This window comes from Malaclemys terrapin, chromosome 1, assembly GCF_027887155.1.
Source record: "Malaclemys terrapin pileata isolate rMalTer1 chromosome 1, rMalTer1.hap1, whole genome shotgun sequence".
Lineage (NCBI taxonomy): Eukaryota > Metazoa > Chordata > Testudines > Emydidae > Malaclemys > Malaclemys terrapin.
The window spans coordinates 20954445-20975244 of NC_071505.1; the positions used below are offsets into that span (position 1 = coordinate 20954445).

A 20800-nucleotide genomic window follows, 5' to 3' on the forward strand; every position below is an offset into this window, starting at 1 on the left:
CTTATACCTATATAAAGCTTTGATTATCCCCCAAAATATAAACCATTCTGTAGGTGTTACACAGGACTACAGATTTAAAAACCTTAGCCTGATTTACAAATTCATTTTGATGTTTTGAATCAGGGCTCCAAATAGTGATTTTTATGTTCTCTTTTAGTAGACCATTGGGTTCTGTCAAATTGTCCTCTCAAGGAACTCAGTTTTAAGACTGAAAAGTAGAGTCAATTGCTCATACACTCCATTTAGAAGTCGTTTGCTATTCACAGAACTAAATGAATATTTCTCGTTCAGATCTACAGACCAAGGCATAGGTTCACAAAAGGCCTTAGGCAGCTACCAGCAACTCCTTTCCTCTCCTCCAAATGGAGAGGCTGGGACCTCCCGCCCCATCGTGAAGTGCTAGGTGCTGATAAGCGAGTCAGCATGGAGGGAGCAGGAATACTGTATTGGGGACAGGGCAGGGGAATGTGGGGGGCTGAAGCCGCTGGGAATGGGGGAGAAGTTGGAGCCAGGTAGCAGTTAAAATTTCTGCCAATTACATCAATATAAATGTAGTTTCTGTCTCAATGAGATCTTTTAGGGAAAGTTTTAACCTTTAATTCCACAGACAGGAATTTATGATTATCTGGAATTGAAACATCTCTACCAGATTTGATGACTCTGCTAACAACTAGCTAGACGTTCTGCCACATTTTCTGTGTGTCTTTGCTTGTTTAGAGGCTCAACTTGAAAAAAATATCCCCAGGCAATCAGAATAGATTGAGAAAACTGTACAAGTTTTTACCTCCAACTCAGTTTACCACAGTTGAAGTCTGAATAAATTCATGTAGTATGCTACCAATTGCTACGATCGGTACCAAAAATCTATTCTCATTTTGTTGTCTATTATTCAGCTCAATTCTTTAAATCTATTGAAGGAAGCTCTGACCTGCACACATTCAGTAACCACTTTAATACCTATTGGTAATTAACACACCTCAGATCTGGATAAATGAAGGTGAGACTTTCCCCAAAAAAACATTACCACAAAAATCTCAAAATATTTTGTTTAAAAATTATTATTTGAAATTAAACATTTTGCTTTGATATACTGACATCAACATTTCTGATTATCAACATGTTCACTATATCAAATGCTGATTTGAAACAAATTGTTTCATTTCAAACATTTTTGTAAAAATCAGAAAATTTTATTGAAACTTGATATTTTGTCAGGAAAATGTTATGATCAACAATTCTTACTTTTCTCTTATAATAGTGTATCATAAATCGTATATGTTTTGAAGAGTTCTTGTTTTGGTGGAAGATGAGAAGCTGATATTGAGGACAGATTAGAAAATTAAGCAAAGATGTTTCTAAAAGAAGAGCTTGTCAACATTTGTTGTCCAATGAAATGAACAAAAATTTCAATCTGAAATATTTCACAGTGTTTCCTTTTATTTCCACACAAATAAATCAAAATGAATTAAGAAATAAAGCAAAACAAAAAATTCATTTCTAAAAAAGATTTTTGTTTTGTTTTTGTTTTTTAAGTTGCGGGGGGGGGAGGGTATTTTCTTTCACCCTTTTCCCTAGAAAAATGGTGGAAAAAAGTTTTGTTGCTTTTGAGAGAGAGAGAGAGAAAGAAGAGTAAGATATCCATCCACCATTTTGAACCAAAAAAAAATCATTTTTTTAAGATTTGATCGAAACTTTATCAGCCAATGATTTTTATATGACAATCCATATTTTTGCTGAAAATATTATTGTGGTCAAAACCCATCATTTTGTCCAAAAACATTTATTTTTAATTATCTTACCGCCATAGACAATCCTAAGTGCTAATTGAAAGAAAGATCTTGTAGATACCAAGCTGATGCATTATAAATCACATTGTGAGATAGCAAGGAGATCATATAATAGTATGAATTTCTAGTTCCAAACTTACAGTAGGCTATATGTGGTACATTACACAGTCAAGAACTACTGGGATAAACTGATCTCAGAATCAGAAATAAGGTTACTTTCTGCATGGTAAGAGAGCTATTAATCTTTACACCCTTGAACTTTTAGACTCCCTTATCCTTTGCCTCCCCCAAATACTTTCTTATTTTTATGTTGCTGGCAATTTGTTTATCATTCGACTGTCTCCTACTCTCCCACTTAAGTAAAAATCTCACCCAACTTTTCTCTTGTTGTATGTCAGTTTAGGTCCAAATGCTGAGAGATAATGGGTACAATTATTATGTGTAATATCATAGCTCCAAGTGCCCTAATTATGCTCCATTGTGCTAAGTGCTTTACAAACACAGAACAAAAAGTCCCCACCCAAGGAGCTTACAATCTAAGTACAAGATGAGACAACAGATGTATATAGAGAAACTGGTGGGACAGTACAATGAAATAATGACAGGCTGTGGTCTTGGCACACTAGTGGCCTCACCATTTTCAAGTTTTTTGTAGGTATCATGGCCAACAAGAACTTGAGGGATTTGAAGGAGAGTGAGTTAGTTTTGCAGATGTTTAAGGGGAATTTGTCCCAAGCAGGAGGGTACAGAGTGGGAGCAGGAATGAAGATGCTTGTTTAAAAATGTAAACAGTGGATGATAGAGGCTGGCATCCTGGGCCTATCAGAGGCTGGAGTTGACATTTTGATAGTAAGTTAGAGATGATAGACAGTTGAGGACAGGTTGTGAAGGGTCTTGAAAGTGAAAACAAGGAAGCTAATATTTGATGTAGAAGAGAAAGTGGAGACATTCAAAAAGAGTGGTGACAGGGTAGCAGAAGGATTTTTACAGCATCATTCTGAGTGAATATGAGCAGGGCAAGGCCTGAGAAAAGGATATTGCAGTAATTGAAATATGAGACAAATGAGAGATTTAGTTGGATAGATGGATAGGAGATGCTGTATTTTAGAGAGCTTATGCGGAAAGAAACTGCAAGTTTTACAGAGAGCTTGTATGTTAGGACCTAAAGAGAGGTCCAATTGGAAATGATACCCGTAATACAGGCTTGAGTTATATGCAGGCTGATTCTGTGGTCCATAATGATTGAGAAAGGAGGCAGTTGGGAGGGTTTGAGTGGGATGATTAGGAGCTCTCTTTTAGCCATGTTGAGCTTGAGCTGATAGTTAGATATCCACAGGGAGCTGTCAGACAGGTGGAGATTTTAGTTTGGATATAAAGAGTCAGTTCTGGAGGAGAGAGAGAGATAGGTAGATCTGGGAGTCAGCCAGTTAAAGCTGATAGTTTGTTGTGGTTTTGGAGGAGATTACCGAGAGATAAGGTGCAGAGGAATCCATTATATTTGACTTTAGTGAATAGCGTGCTCACTCTGCATCCGTCAGAATTTGACCTGTCATGTGCAGATAAAACTTCTCAAGAGCAGTGGGTATGGCCAATGACAGAGGATGTATGATCAGTAAAAGGAAAAGATGATTAAGAGATTTTTTCCCCACTGCTGACTTTTAGAGAGATTGGCTGCACTTAGTAATAATAGCAAAAGAATATCAAATGTTCCCCTGGTTTCCCACTCAATTACCTTTTTATGACAATGAATGACCAGTAGATCAATATAACATAATTATATGTTATTTTTATAGGAGATCTAAGTGTATGTTTACCTCTTAGGGTAGGTGTATGTGTAAACCCCTCTGCTTATTATAGTGTGTATGTCTCTACATTATGACAGTCTAACTCCTTTTGCTGTTCATTTAGTATTGACCACCCAGCTTAAGGTGCTGAGTGACCATGTTATAGCTCTATTCAGTTTATAATGTGGTTTATCAAATTGCACATGCAAAGAAACAGGCAGAGGTTTTATTTAGTTATTTTTAAATCAGATTGTTAGGAATAATCAAGTGGTGAACAGTGTTAGACCATGTAACTTTAACTTTATTTCTGTTACCTTTCTCCACCATCCCCTGTCCTTCCTATTACTTGTGATTGATAGTCTGTGGTCTGCAGGGATTGTGACTTCTTATAGCTGTACAGTGGGCCCTCGAGCGTGATTGGGGCCTTTGGCAATGTTATAATGCAAATAAATAACAACAATGCAAATGATAAATGAATGGATGCCACTTCTATTTTGTGAGTGGATACGTCAATGGATGTTTTCATTCTTATCACACAATAAGCAATGTTTTTATGCTGTGGATGAGTTCACTTCATTGTGAAGGCAAACTAGATTTTAATTGGATTTAAACATGTATCCAGTGTATAATTTGTATTGTTGTCACTGCCTTTTAATATACCTCTTTAATATGTTTGTTCTTCAAAATAGCTGTGAGTGCAGGGGGGAAATGTATGAAAATTCCATTTCTTCCTCTGGGGAAAAAACAAAGGTTACAAAGCAGCTTGTCACTGCCCAGGAATAACTAGCATGGAGCACATATGGTGATGGCACAACTTATTTGTCTATTCATTGCTCTGAAATCTAATTAAATAATTATGGCTTAGTAGTTCTTTTGTGCAAATGCTTTTAAGAGACTTTCCATAATTATTGGAAGTAAAAGAGAAATGGAAATAGAATGTTTTCTTTCAAGTGATCTCAGATGAAGAGCATGGCATTATAATGTAGCAGCATGTTATTGTTTCCATTATGTATTTTAGGTTACTATTATGAAATTCCTTCCATTGGAGCGATAAGAATAAACACACAGGTACGTCTATAGTGCTTGCAAACTACAAGTACAATCATAAGTCAAAGAAATGCTGTAGTGATAGTAAACAATTTACAAGAATTACTTTTGGTTTGCTTTATAAGTAAAATGAAATACATCTTTTTTAGGTATAGTTGCAGAGTGAAACAAATTTGAAGGTGTCCACTCATAAACCAATACAGAACATTTGCCCCTCATCAGATCCCCATCTCAGCTCAAGGAATGCAAAAGCCAGCTCTAAGTTCTAAAGCTATTGGTTCCAATAGGTGGTATCCTGAGCAAGACCCTTCAATGGAAGAAAGACATACATAGTTGCTAACCTGATGTTTCAACCCCAGTATTTGCAACCCCAGTGTTTACAGTTCCAGCCATAAATCCTTATGAACTGGCTCTGTCTGTTGTTAGAACCATGTCAATCAATTGACTCACATCCACAGTTTCTTTAGTGTTAAAAAGGTTTAGAGCTTTTGGTTCTCAAACTTTATGTTGGAAAAATGTGCGGGATTTGTCTTGTTCCACTCCCCCCATCCTTTTTTTGTGTTGTAGCTATGAAAGAAGACAGCTTAGTGGCTCCAAATGCAGTTAAACTGTGCATGCACAGGCACATGGCTGCTATAGCCTTAACCGAACATTGTGGAGACTTACTTACAGATGTTACTGTGAGCAGTCAAGTCCTGAATAAGGTGCCTAAATACTTTCTTGCCTTCTTCACACAGTTCCCCTAAATCCCCTCGAAACTTAAGAGGCTTCAGTCTCAGGCAGTTCAGGATTGAGAGCACCACCTACGTGTCAAAACTCTCAGCACCATCTGCATTGCCCAGTCTTTTCAAAATGGACCACAAAACTGCACCTGGAGGTCTTGGTGTCAGTTTCACTGCAGTGTCAAAGTTTTGATGCGCTTGGTGCTTCAGGAAACTAGTCCAGTGCTCAGCTCCACTCTTCTTGAAACAATACTCAGCATCACCTATGCATAGGAGCCTAACCAGGCCTGCATCAAAAGTAGCGCACTCAATTAATTATCTGCAGATGATTTCCCCCTGGTTTTCTAGTAGCATCCAGTGAAGACTACTGATGACTCCAGGAGCTACAATAGACAACAGTGGGAAATATCAACCAATCTAACCATTCATTCATGTTTCCCGCATTTCATCCATACAAACTCTAGACACCAGTAGGTGTCCTTGAATCCTTGGCTCCACCGGACCACCGATTGTGTTTGAGATGAGGTCCACATTCTACTCCTCCAGTGCATTTGGTGCAGTTGTCAGCACTAATCCATCATATCCCATGGGGTATCAGACCATTTTTGGAAGGCCTTAATCCTGCCTCCCCTGTACTGACATTAGCATATATGAATAAGTATGGATGAAGACATTCAAGAGTGGTGCTTGGACACAGAGAATTCAAGGGACCATTCTGAGTCTTGCCTTTTAGGCTTGCATCCATGCTACATGTGTTTACAAAGTGCTTAGAAATCATAATCCCAAACTCACACAGAATGGGGGTACATGTTTTCTTCTATGTGGACAATTATTTAATCAAAGACAAAAAATTGGAAGAGATTCAAGCACCAGCCCCTGGAACTGTCAGGTCACCGGAGACACTAGGGTTCAAAATAAAGTATCTAGAGTCCCAGCTTTTTTCTTCAGAAGCTATTGGAATACATGGGTGCCCTGCTAGACTTGAAAAGTTCTACCTCAGGATTGTATTTTGGATATTGTAGAATTGATGGGAAATATTTTCCAGAGCCAGCTGGAACCAGTAGAGACCATGCTGTAGATATTGGGTCTCAGGGTGTCCACAGTATTTATAATTGATATACCACACAACTTCAGTGGACCCTGAAATGCTAGTGGTGTCAAGCTACACAAAGACTTTCACATTACTCCTGGATGATGGATGGACTCCAAGCCATGCTCACTTGGGGCAGTTCAGTGAATGTCTGTAATTAGGAAAGGATTTGCAAATTCCTTCCTTCAAATTGTATTAGACAGATAGGATTAGGAAGCTCACAGAAGGACGGGTGGGGGTTACATTAAAACCACTTGGCCTGTCCAAGAAGATCATTTGCATGTAAGTTATATGGCTATAAAGACACCCCTGAATACACCGAGGACTTTCAGAGACCTGGTCTCTCAAAAGATGGTCCTGTTTCAAATTGACAATCAGGCTGCCACATTTTACATCAACCTAATAAAGAAAGTCTAGGACCAAATCTCCTATGTCAGGAAGCCCTGCAGGCTTGAACTGTAGACAGTGCCTTACAAGACATTCCCAATGGTCACTTACTAGGCTGGGAAGGAAAATTATTGGTAGTGTTCCATAGTGAACCCACATAAAGCAGGCCTGGATCTACACATAGTATATCTGTCTAATTTATCTACGAGAAGTAGTTCCAATACACCATCTCCTATGGTTTCTGAGTGGACACAGTGGATTGGATTTCTCTCAAAGAGTTCTGTTTGCAGCATCTCTGAACAACAAACAGCTGGTTTTCTGCACAGTACAATAGGAAGCACTGAAATGTCTACTACATCCATTAGTGAGGGAAGCTCATGTATATCTTTCCTTCACTATCTCATGTATATCTTTCTTCCATTTCCTGTGTTAGCAAATTTCCAGGGCCTAGGAGAAAAGGCAAAAGTGGCTCCTTTTGCCTGTTCCCTCACAAACTGCTGGAGTGTCATCTTCATCTGTATTGTTATTGTTCACATTGTTAGATTTCAAATGAGAAGAAAGTCAATTATCATTACTGTTTTTGATTATTTTAGAGGCAGCACTGGGTCTTTTCAGTCGTGGTGATCTGTTCTGACATGTAACTTTGGAGAAGGTGCTTATTGGTAATTGCTCTCTGATGATATACATTGGGGGTCGGCAACCTCTGGCACGCGGCTCGCGAGGGTAAGCACCCTGACGGGCCGGGTCAGTTTGTTTACCTGCCGCGTCCGGAGGGTTCGGCCGATCGTGGCTCCCACTGGCTGCAGTTCACTGCTCCAGGCCAATGGGGATGGTGGGAAGCCCCGGCCAGCACATCCCTCAGACCGCGCCGCTTCCCGCAGCCCCCATTGGCCTGGAGCGGCAAACCGTGGCTAGTGGGAGCCGCGATCGGCCAAACCTGCGGACGCGGCAGGTAAACAAACTGGCCCAGCTCGCCAGGGTGCTTACTCTGGCGAGCCGTGTGCCAGAGGTTGCTGACCCCTGATATGCATCATAACAAATAACACACCCCATTGTTCCCTCATGCACTTTTGAGGGTTCTGCAATGTTGTCGTCATATTACTATTACACCTAAAATTCATTTTTATAGATATATGTTCCAGTGGAGTTGCTGACTCAGAATACCCCTTGTTGAATCTAATGTGATATGTAGCACAAACCCAAGTGTGATCTGCTTTGATGTATAACTTCTGAGAGCAATGAATATAAGCTTTTTTCTATTCTATTGCTGGTGTTGAAATCATGCCCTTATACTAACTTCACTTTATTTTTTATCATATGTTTTGGTTTTTTCTTGGCACTATTTTTGAATGTTGATTTGATAATGTCTTGCCTCTGATGGGCTTCTTGCTCCTTTTAACAGGAATATTTGGACGTTTTGGGGAGACCGATGGTTTTAGCTGGAGATAAAGCAAAACAAGTCCAGTGGACCAATGTGTATTTGGATGCACTGGTATGAGCTATATTTATGTAGGAAAAAGAAAAATATCCTTTTAGTATAGAGCATTTTGAAGTGTACAAGCTTATAAGTTGAATATATCCATTGCTTTTAAATCCTAAGAACCTTACAGTACTCAGATGAAATGCATAACTTAAGTCAACATTTTTATGAACTGCATTGTGGATAAAGCAGAGTATTTTGTATATATAGAAAAACATGTATAAAATGAAGAGTTCTCCCATTTCTGTCCACCACCTACAAAAGACTCAAACTCCTCCATCCCCAAATGTAACATTTCTGAGTTGTCATAAAGCAGCTCTCTGAACTGCTATTATACCACTGGACATTTTCTGTCCTTGCTATCTTAGCTGGACATTTTCTGCCCTTGCTCTCTTTATCATTTTCGTGTAGTAGATAGACATGGATAGACGTGATTTATTCCAGAAATACCTCCCACACACAGATCTCTAAATGCAGCTCACGGCTGACATAAAACAAACAAATGAAAAATATTGTTTTCCAAGTATGAGCCTCTGCACAGCAGAGACCATCACTTGTGCTAAATTGTCTGGAGACCTTGTTCTGTGAAAAAAATGCACAGTTGGGAAAATAAACTGAAAAGCAGCCAACTCATTTTCACATGGCATGTGAACAGGATTTGGACTCCGGAGGTACATGGTTACTGCAATTGCCCACTGTCTCGGCCAACTGCTTGTTTAGTTGACTATTGTATGTGATGGAGGAAACAACCAAAAGGGCATAATCCAGCACTTTCCATGCTGCTAGTTTATCATTTGGGTCTTTTAAAACAAACATATGCAGGAAACTATGAAAAGCTAAGTATTATTAGCAGCAGTCAGGACTTCTCAAGTAGATAAACTTGCTGTACATACTTCTAATCATGCAGAAATTACTGTAAAATGATCATCTGAAATCACATATTTATCCAAGTTCACATGGTCATCTAGAGTCATGTCAAAATCCACTTCTTCCTGCCTTCATTTCCTTAAAATATCTAATTTTTTATCAGTCCATCATGGAACAGTGCGTGACATAGAGGAAACGACGTTGTGTCATTGCAGTTTTAATAGCCAGAAGTTCATTGACCACATTCTCTTGGTTGCTGTCGAGGTACTTACTGGAAATGTAAAGGATGTTATGAGGAAAGTTCATATGTTCTGTACATATCCTGTTCTAAAGTCAAAGCTAAATTTGTAACATGGGTGTCAGAGGAGATCTGGTTAATTAAACAAAAAGAACAGGGATAGCTGCAAATAACCATTACATTGGTTTATGTTTTCAGTGGGTTACAAAAAGCTTTCATTCTAAGTCTTTGCCCACATATGTAAACAAGCAAACATTCTCTGTATAAATATACTTAAGTAAAGATGGACCCAAGTTGCAAATTTCAGATCAAGGCTAGTGTCTGCGACACAGTGCTTAGAAAATAAAGTGTCGAATATCTAACCACACTGGTAACTCCCAACCCACTGATCTGGTAAGTAAGCAAGCTGCCCTTTGTAGGAATCACGATCTAACATGGCAGAAAACTATGAGTTAGGGAATCCCCTTAACGCCTCCTGAAAATCCCCACAGAGTTGAATGAAGTATGGACATGCTGGGTTGAGGACATAGACCCAGATCTCAAGCCTTCTAATAGTTTGAGTCTGTTCTAGTGGAGGGTCTTAGTTCAGCCCATTGCAGAGGGTCTCCTTTCTTGAAAGCTGGATCTGGTTCAGGATCAGATTTTGAAACCCCACTCCCAGCATTTAGGGATGTTCACATTTAGGGGTCTAGTTCAGGTCCATCTCTAATAATAAGGGCACTTGTTATATATGTTTATCATAATATAGCTCCCGGCAGTGGCCTCTATCTCCTCTTACCCCTATCATTTAACATCCATCAAGGGGCTGTTCTGGGTTCCATCCTCTCCTCCCTCTAGAGTTTATACTCTCTGTCTGTTTATGACTTCATCCACTCTGAAGGTTTCGTATACTGCACCATCTTTATATAGGTAATTCCCAAATTGACCTCTCTAGTCCCTGACTTTTCTCCTTCTGCTTGGTTTTGTGCGTGTAAATGGAGTGTCTCCAAATAGAACCCCGTATCTTTCCACCAGATCCTTCTCCACCACATCCCTTCTCTAGATTCCCTGACAGTTCCACTCTCTTTCCCTTCTCCTGGGCTCACTCCCGCAGTGTGATTTCTATTCCTGCTTTCCCCACATCTAGTCTCCTGCTAAGACTGTCACTGTCACTTCTCCTTCTTTAATATGGCTTAGCTCTGTCTGTCAGTGCCAAGGTATCCAGACTACTAAAATACTTGTCATTTATCCCTTTGACCTTTATTATATTTTCCTGTCTGATCTCCTCACATCACTATCCATCCCCACCAATCTGTCCAAAAGTAAGCTCAGGTAAAGAATGGATCAGGGTGAGCACCTGGGGGAAGGACAACTGGCAAAGGGTTTTGGGTGAGCACATCTGAGGAGGAGTGGTTTTGGCTGAACGCAGCTGGGGAACAGTTAGGGTATAATTTTCTATTACTTCTCTCAGACCATATCATCTCTTGTTCTTGAATCTCCACACAGCATTACCACATTATTCATCCTAGTCAGGCTCCTTATCCTGAGCCTTGTTACACTACATATTCTGGTACCCACCTTGACCTCAGCTCTCTTTTCCTCCTACTCCCTGTTTTGCTCAGTACCTATCGCATTCCTTTCCCCTTCTGCTACCTTAATTTTTTACTACTCTACTTTGCTCCATCTTCTGCTCCACTAAATATCCACTCCCACCTCCTTGAAATGCCTCTTTAAAACACATTTCTTCCAGGGATCGCTCTTACCTTCCTCTCCCCCCAATAATCTCTCCATACCCTTCTGTACTCTTATTCTGTGTCTTATCTTGTCATAGTTTGTCTTCTCTATGCCCCAGAAAACTGGCTTTTACCTAATAAATTCTTCTTAGAAGTTAGTGTGTCTCGTTACCATGCATGTTGACTATTAATGGCTCTCTGCACTTAGTTCAATCATAAGACTTTTCTCGAAGATAGTTCTCTAGCATCAGTCATCTGCCTGCATTACAGTGATTAGATTCAGGCCATCCAGATATACCCACAGTCTGCTCATGCTTGGGTGATACAACCAAAATATCTTCACGTAACGAGTGCTCTGGCTAAATTCTTGGCACTGTCACCTTCCAGAAGGTTATATGTGGCAGTTTTTTCCAAGTGTGATTAGTGTACATCATTCCAGACATACTCCCTTTTTAAAGGTATTGCTTTTGGGAATGACATTAGGAAACAATGGAGATGCCATAAGTAGCTCAACCTGCTGTTTGATGTTTCTGTATTGATTTGGCTTAATTGTTACTTTCCTTTTTCCTACCCCCCTGATTTAAGGAGTTGGGTTTTTTTCATAATTACTGCTAATTAGTTCTCTCTCACACATTCTCTAATGTATAGATGTCAATTAAGTCTCATCAACCTACAGTTTTCTTGAGTTGAGATATTATATTCTAATTGTAGAACACCACTCATCTTAAACATTGAGTTGTTACCTGTGTGTGTGAGGAGGGCAGAGCCTTCTTACACACACACCAGTAAATATATTAACACAATTTTTTACCCAGCAATAGAAGCTGGAAAAGTATTAATCAAATAGTTTATTCGAAAAGTATTGCACAATGTATTAAAGACACTGTTTGACAATTGATCTTTAATAAAGTTTAAGTTAATTATTCAGTTAATAGCTTTTGGGGATTTTTTAGCAAAACGAGAGCCCAGATTTATACCATGGGTTTAAAAAAGGTAATCACCGATTTTGTCTTAATTTATTTTTGTTTAATATTTGTTATTAATTACAGATTTTTTTTTCATCCCTTATGATTATTTTCTAGGAACTGGGCCTTGTCATTACCGGGACTCTGCCTGTCTTTAATCGAACAGTAGACCAACAAGGGAACAAGGTAAGCTATTACTTAAAGCTGAAAAGTAAGTTTCAGTTACGTTAATAAAACTTGATGTAGCAGTCCTTGTGGAAATAGATATTTCTATAAAGAGCTATCTACAATATGCCTGTTTTGTACAATCAGAAACAAATGGTCATATCGAGTTATCTGATAACCACCTGGGAACAAGGAAATGCAAATCACATTGCTTGTTCTGAGTTTCAACATATGATATTACTTGATCTGTCTGCGTGACCTGGTGGTAATGAGAATGCATTTGGGGATGAATAATTACATGGGAAATAGGTGATAATAATTCATAGGTCTTTCCAAAAGAGAAGCCTAGAGACATTTATAAAATCTATAGAAGTTATGAAATTTCACGATAATAGGCAATAATTATAATGATACTTGGACTTCAAATGAACAGCCAGTTTTCTAGGGCATTGCCAGCAAAATTGAGTGAGGAAGAGAAATATCTGTTTTTTCCCTTCCATTACATGATGAAAATGATTCTGTCTTACTTTATAGAGTGCTTCCTGCTTTTCTCAGCGATAACACATTAGATTGTGTGTAATAAATTATATACAAAACAAAACAACCGTATTTACACTGCAGAATGAAGCATCCAAATTTGTCTGTATACATATACATATCCCTCTTTCACCTTTGTATATCTTTACCTGTCTGTTATGTAGACTATAAGTTCCTCGGGGTATAGACCTGTTTTATATGTATTTTTGTGAAGTGTGTAGCAGAACTGTAGGAAACCTAATTTAAACATTAACATATCGAAAGAGAGATTAGATTTTAATTTACACACATTTGATAGATAGATGGATAGATTGACATCTAATTATTAGATAGGCATAATTCTGTTATTTGGCCCTGTATAGTGTTGAAACCATGTATGTTTTTTGCTGCATCCTGACACTGCTTTGTTTTTTTCTGAATCACGCCTAGAGTATATTCTGAAGTTGAAAGTAAAAATTCTATATATTTGACATAGTCTCAGTGTTAATCTGGGCTACTTAAACTGTCATCATGTACATTTTATTCAGAGTTGGAAATGAGAAAGCATTTCCATTTTCCATTTATCCATTTGTGGATTGAAGTATGCAGAAGCTTATTTTAGCCAAAATACTTTTTTTGATTTAAATTTATCAGAGACCATATAGGCCCAGAAAAAAAAAAAGTATTAGATCCATAATGTTTCTCAAACTAGTTTATGATAAGCTCCTTAACCTCTCCTATTCAGGGTCAAGTTCTTATACTCTTAGTCATGGAATAGTGCCGTACCTCACACTGATCCCATTGAATTCATTGGTCTGCTTGTAAAGTAAGGTGCTAGACACTCATTAAAGGTTCCTGAACTCAGTGGGGTTCTTTGGGGAAATTAAAACTCTATTACGTTTCCTAGGTAGTCTCTGCCGCCTTCCCCAATATGTATTCCAAACCCCTGGAGTGCCCTCCATGACATCCATGGGAATTGGAATGGGTGGAAATGATATTATGGAGATACATGACTCCTTTTTCCAGATGGGAGAACTGCACATGAAGCTCTTGTGTTCCCTGACTCTATGGTACACAGTACATATAGGCTTTGATGTTACTATGCTAAATACAAGTATCAGAGGGGTAGCCGTGTTAGTCTGAATCTGTAAAAAGCAACAAAGGGTCCTGTGGCACCTTTAAGACTAACAGAAGTATTGGGAGCATAAGCTTTCGTGGGTAAGAACCTTACTTCTTGTCTTGCATCTGAAGAAGTGAGGTTCTTACCCACGAAAGCTTATGCTCCCAATACTTCTGTTAGTCTTAAAGGTGCCACAGGACCCTCTGTTGCTTTATGCTAAATACAGTGGCCTTTGTGTATGTACTGATTTTGCATGTCTCAATTTTTGAGTGTCCAGACTGAGACTCCTAGTAATTTGTGCCTGAAGTTTTCTGAAAATCAGATCTCTTTAGGGGAAAATCACAAGCAGGATTTCAAAATCTTGGCTAGAAGCCCTCATCAGGACTGGGACTCCATTATGCTGTATACTGTCTAGACCAGGGGTCGGCAACGTTTATCACACGGCTCGCCAGGGTAAGCACCACAAACCACGGCAAGTGGGGGCCAAGATCGGCTGAACCTGCCATGTCAACAGGTAAATAAACTGGCCCGGCCCGCCAGGGTGTTTACCCTGGCGAGCCGCGTGCCAAACGTTGCTGACCCCTGGTCTAGACACATAGGAAGACATGATCCAGACACCAAAGAGCATGTTCTACTTGTACCCTCCTTAAAAAAGAAGGGAAACTTGAAATAAGATTTAATTAATAGTATATATTGTAAAGTATATATTGTAAAAACATGAGAGAAAGTTCATAAAGACTTTATACGTTGTTACTGTGCCATTTAAGTCATAATAATTTTGTGGGCCATATTTATGTTAATGACTTTAATGGAGATGTATTATACCTTTTATACTCCTATTCTGTTGCTTCTTGAAATTGTTACCCATTTATCCATGAAAGTACATTTTTTTTATATTGGAACCTGCTGTTTTCACTTCAGTCTCCACATCCCCTTTTTATTAGCCTTCTGGAATATTTTATTCTGAGGCTGGTGTTAATATTATTCCATTTATTGGCTGGTGTGGAATAAGGTCCTTAAAATCCATGCAGCTGCTCTTTTCTTCCTGTCAGTTAATCAAGCTCATATGAGTGCAGTAGTTGATCTCCACCCTCACATAACTATGCTGCTCTTCATTAAAAGACCAGCTGACTCTCTCTCTAGGTCTGTATCACCCCAAAAAAGTTTTAACTAGTACCTGTCATGAAAAAAAAAGATGAAAGCAAAATTAAGATTCAGCTGCTACATGTTTGCATGTGTATTGTCAACATGTTAAAACTGCCACTAACTTTTTGTAATCTTACCCCAGAACCAGCTGATTCTTGGAGTTATGGGAGTTGATGTCTCTTTGGAGGACATAAAAAAACTGACACCACGGTTTACAGTAAGTTGCCCTCTTTCGTTAGTATTAGCTATTTCCCTTTATGCTATTTCCCTCCCCACACACACACACACACGTACTTCAGCTTTGCCTTAAGCTGTATATTTTCCACATTCTGAATATTATTAAAAGGCCATAACTAAATCTTTTTCATTAGACTAAGCTTAATAACAGTGCACATCATTTCTTTTTTCTTTCAGTTGTGCCCAAATGGTTACTATTTTGCAATTGACCCTAATGGTTATGTTTTACTTCATCCAGATCTTCAACCAAAGGTATGAAAAATCATCTATTTTATATCACTGTTGCTCTGGAATTATTATCAGACATAAGAGAAGCACACTGTAAGTGTTGATTAAGGTGGTATGCAGCAATGGTGAATATCTCGATTTGGGGTTTGATCCAAAACCCACTTTTGTCAATAGACCCCCTCTGATTTTACTGCAATTTGGACCTTGTTGAAAAATGAAAATCAAACATTCCACTCTTACACCATTATTGTCAAGCATATAATTTGTTACTTTAATAATATAATAATATTAATAATAATGAATAGCTTGTGGTAACAACACTAAAGCTGATTCTGAAGTGTATCTTCTCTTGGGGGGCGGGGAAAGATTGTTACAAGGTGACCTCAGGAACAGAACCCTTAAGAGTTTATTTCTGAAAATGTTTATTTTATTTTATTTATTCTTTGTAGATTTAGTTTAAAGAAGAACTTTCATACTGAGGAGAACTTGCTTTTTTCATATTTTCCCTTGCATATTTCCTAATTACTAGAGTTGAGATCTGATTGAGAATTTGTCCAAAGATTATTGACTGCTAGGGTTTGGTTTGGCCCACTATAGAGAGATAGTCAGCTATGTGGAATTCAGATTTAGCTCTAGAGCTAATCCAGGATGTAAACTTTCTCAAAGTTTGGAGATGTTCAAATCAAAGGTTTTGGTTTGTACTCATCTCTGCTAATTATGACCCTGATCCTGCAAATATTTACACACTACATAGCTTTACTCATGTAAGTAGCCTCATAGACTTTAAATGGACTTTTCACTTTAGTAAAATTATATAGTGTATAATTATTCGTTGAATCAGATTTTTAATGTGTGTTTTAACGCGGTTTTGCCCCATCTTAGTCCATCTTCTTGTCTGTTTTAAGAGAAACTGTCAGGTGGCCTAATCCAATAGAAATATTTCAATGAGTTTTGTATTACTTTTACTAGAAACATTTTTCAATAAACATTCCTCCCACAGAGTCCGCAACACACACACTGCAGCATTATACAGTGCACAAGAAATTGCAAGTCAAATTAAATAGAAACTAAAGAAATAAATGTAAAAATGACCAGACCAGAAATGTGTGAAAGGAAAAGGGGGAAAATCAACCAGGATAAATAGTGAAAAGCAAATTAGATTTTAGATTTTTCAGCTATTAATATTAAAATTTGCTATTAACATTATTAGGACAATTTATGTTTAAATATATGGGTGAGATTCTGTAAATGCAGAACTCTCCGTGCAGGGGGAAGTGGGAGCTAAAGTGATTCTAGGCCACCTTTATGGCCTTCTCATCCTGGACTGCTCCTCAGTTCCCTGCATAATTTATCCCTAGGGAACTACCCCCAGGTTATAGGACTGCCTGTAATCTCTGCAGCCTTTCCCTCAATATACCCCTCCCCTATGATGTCACCTATGGCAAGGCTTGCAAGGTCATCCTTGGAAGTCGTCCTTATAGCTGTCTTCCTCAGTTCCTGCACCAGTGGAATCCTACTGCAGATAGAGCCATGGCTTTTAGATCACTTTTAAACATTTCCACCTTTTTTACTTACCTCAGGGGTAACCAAGGATGGGTGATGATCTTATCTGTGGTTTTCAGTGGTGCATTTTATCCTGCAGGATAGTCATCATTCTAAATTTGTCATCTGAGAAATTTATGTGTGATGTAATAAACACAAAATTTTGAAGTACTTACCAGGTGTAACAGAAAGGGAAACTTATCTTGGAAGGAAAGGTTATAATTTAAACATAATAATCTCTAATGATAACAAGGGGAAGAAATAGAAATGTCTGCTAAAATAAAATAGATTTATAAAACTATTGCTTTTTGTCTATGTTTTCTTCATTTTCAAACTGGAATTAGTGTAAAAGTTCCTTTTTAAAAAGGAAAGAAAAGGAAAAGTTGGATTATTGGTTTAATAATTTGCATGCACTTCAGCTTAATGGATAAGTGCATTAGGCTTTTGATGAAGTGTAAAGGACTCCCTTAGTCAGCTTTCATTTGATGAATTAACATGTTGAATAGTTTTTGGAGAAATAGTAATTACACTGATGACATATATTAATTGCTCCATTACTGGGTGATTTTGTTTTCATTAAAGGTTATTAGAGGTCGCCTAAGAACAAAATGGTTGGGGCAAGTGTCTATTGTTGTTCGTCGCCTTTTATGCAACTGATATGAGCCCTTTGTTAAAGAGACAAACAAAATGATTCAATGCATTACTATTATGTGGGGGCCAATCTTGCTAGGTGCTGAGCACTGATGTCATGTTCCATTGATGTCTGCCAGCATCCTGCAGGATCAGATCATTTGTTTGCTAGGGTGCAGGCTTCCAGGTTTTCCCTATGAGTTTAGGTTCTTTTATACATGCATCCTGATGAAATGCCCTTAAGAAGGGAATTAAAAAGTATAAAAAGCAAAGAACCCTGATGTATTGTATAACCTAGATTTTTATTACCATTCCAGCACTTTAAGAGTAATTTCTTGAACTGCCTTTTAAAATAATATCATATTCACCAAAACTCACTTAATCTCATGACTTTACGATTGGTTTTCTTGGAAACCCTAATTTATTTTCAAATGTGGATTTATTTTCAAAATGTACTTCAGAACCCCCTTTAATTAAAAACAAATCCATACTACTACTCTGTGGTACTGAAGTCTAGTGAAGATGAATAGAGATGTCCCCCAAGTACTTCTCCAATGGCTGTTTCAGAATGTTCTTAAAAATGTATTATTTCATAAATGATATATTGTGTTTTATGTCCTCTGCAGAATGTGCAAACTGAGTATTAAGCATGCTTTCATTTGTGTATTATTATTATTAACAGTTGTACAGACTAGACTTTATTACTGCCAGTTTGTTTGGGGTGGTGCATGCAATCCTCAAACTAAGGTACACTACAAAGACAGATAGGTATAGAATGCCTGATCTTCTTTTAACACACTATATTAATTTTTAGTTGAATTTTGTGATTGCACTTAATATACTAACGAACAACATCTTAACCCTCTTTGCCAGAAATTATTCAATAGATGTATACCAAATCATACCTACACATTTATCTTTGAAGAGGTGAGGGTGTGCTGGAGTGTCATTAGTTCCTTCTTTTGAATGCCTTTTGCTTTCCTTCCTAAAATCTGTAACCTGAAAATCAAAACTGGTTCGACATAATTAACATTTTGGAATATTGCCTTATAGTAACAATTCACAAATCAACAACCCCACCATTTACCAAGAACTTGTAAGGTTGTTATTCTGACTTTCTTGAGAAAACACCATCATTTAAGTTACACAATCTACAAAATCATATTTTTAACAAAATACGAGTTCAGTTCTAATCTCGTTTACATTAACTTTTAAATGAGTGATGATCAATTAATAAATATTAACTTACACTTTGATGTCCATTTTTATATATATAAGAGAGAGAGATATTAATTGTCATGAGCCAGAATCAGTTATCCCAAGGGATAGATCCAGTCAGGGAAGTCGGTGGAGTTATACTGGAATAAACTTCTCTCAACATGTTCAGTCTTAATAGGATACAAATTCTGAAATAGAAAATGGATGAACCCCTGGCTCTACTGTTGATATCAATGTCCTTTCCACCCACTGTTCATTAAGGTCCTGCTCCAAGCCCTTCTATGAATAAGACTTTCATTGACTTCAGTAGGCTTTGAATAAGGTCCTGCGTACTTTATGCACTTCATACTATATATATGTTGGATTTGTTTTTAAAAGAAAAACAAAAGGGAGGTGGTTTGTTTTAGGAGCAAATGTTGTGATGAGTGAGAAGGAATGTGCTTTTCTGTGATCTATTAAAATTCTGGCAGAATGTGCTGGTTATGTAGAGCTCTCTGTTAATTTAATTCACCTGCTTTACCATTGTTTGTTGTTTGTTTGCCCAGCTTGAAACATGTGATGCTAACAGAGAACTCAGAACTCTGAAACTACTTTGTCAAAATGAGCTTAGTCTTGTGATTCCAGGAAAATGCCCATTGGAGAAGAGTAGATCTTGAGGGTAGAATATAGACCATAAATAATTAACTGTGTGTTAATGGTGTGAAGTTATAAATTACTGCTTTTCTGTTACTTCAGCATATTGGTGTGGGCATACCAAAAGTTAATGTGAGAAAAAGGAGACCCAATGCCCAGGTAACTGTGAATGGAGGTGATCATTAGTGCGTTAAAATGCATAGAGTTGCAGATTAGATTTAGAAAGCTTCTGCTCTGCTTATTAGGAGGAACCTAACTAGGGAACTGTTTACTTTGACAAACAGCTTCCAAAGCATGAGGCTTGCATCCTTTTTTGTTAAACGATTATTGACGATTGTACCTGAAGACGTTCCTTTAAATTATGATTCATTACTAATAGCTGCTAATTAGAGCTGTGCTGTAAATATTATTCTTCAGACTTGGAAATGAATTTGCAGTTTGAAAAAAGAGACTACTTGTGCTAGATTTGTTTTCATAAACCTGAAAGCCAGGGGAAGATTGTGCTTCGTTCTTTGTGAAATTATTGCCAAGTCTTATTGCACAGTATGTGCTGTATCATAACATCCTCATGGAATTTTGGTGATTTGTGTAGCTTTCTATGTGGAAGTCTCAAAGTGGTGCATATGTTATCTGTCACTCAGAGCAGGTTTCTGTGATCAACCAGCATAACTACATCTATGGTTAGAAGCCATCTCACTAAGCATGGAAAGAAAATAAGTGACAGGTCATGCAATTTGAATTATGATAAAAGTCCTTGCATACAAAACACTTATTGAAAACAGTGAAATATAAAAAGAATGGTTTAACTATATAAATAGCAATGCAAAAAAATTAAATACAGTATATAACATTAATATGCTACTCATATGGGAGTCCATTTTAGGGTGTTACATAATTTATTATATGAAGTTAGCAGCTTATTTAAAGAAGACAAAGATTAATTGATTAGCACTGAAACAGTGTGAAATCCTGACTCCATTCAAGTCAGTGACTAACCCCCATATACTTCAACAGGGCCATGATTTTACCCACGATTCTGAACTTAGCCTGATCATGGGTTAGCTTAATGTATATAAAAGAATCTGACAGTCCACATCTTCAGATTTTACCCTTTCAGTCTAGGTAAAACCTAGACTCTTGTAGTTCAAAGTAAGGAAGAGAGATGCCATATTCTAAGAATATGTAAGGATATAGGCCTGCTCCCAAAATCCTTTCAAAGAACACAATAATGACTGTTTAATGAACTTATTTTTATGTTGCTGCACCAGTTCTTTCTTTCTTTCTTT

At 37.8% G+C, this 20800-nt stretch overlaps 1 protein-coding gene across 3 annotated transcripts in view; it reads left to right on the forward strand.

The window, feature by feature from the left end:
* Window positions 1–20800, forward strand: part of CACNA2D1 (calcium voltage-gated channel auxiliary subunit alpha2delta 1) — a 671705-nt gene that overhangs the window by 587880 nt on the left and 63025 nt on the right. For 2 of the 3 annotated variants that reach the window (XM_054017306.1, XM_054017317.1), the window contains exons 14-18: window positions 4590–4639; window positions 8220–8309; window positions 12197–12265; window positions 15169–15243; window positions 15441–15515. In XM_054017306.1, coding sequence (XP_053873281.1) covers window positions 4590–4639; window positions 8220–8309; window positions 12197–12265; window positions 15169–15243; window positions 15441–15515 — 359 coding nt within the window. Of the gene's footprint in view, window positions 1–4589; window positions 4640–8219; window positions 8310–12196; window positions 12266–15168; window positions 15244–15440; window positions 15516–19616; window positions 19674–20800 lie in introns of all 3 variants that reach the window. The other variant, XM_054017298.1, reaches the window with a different exon arrangement.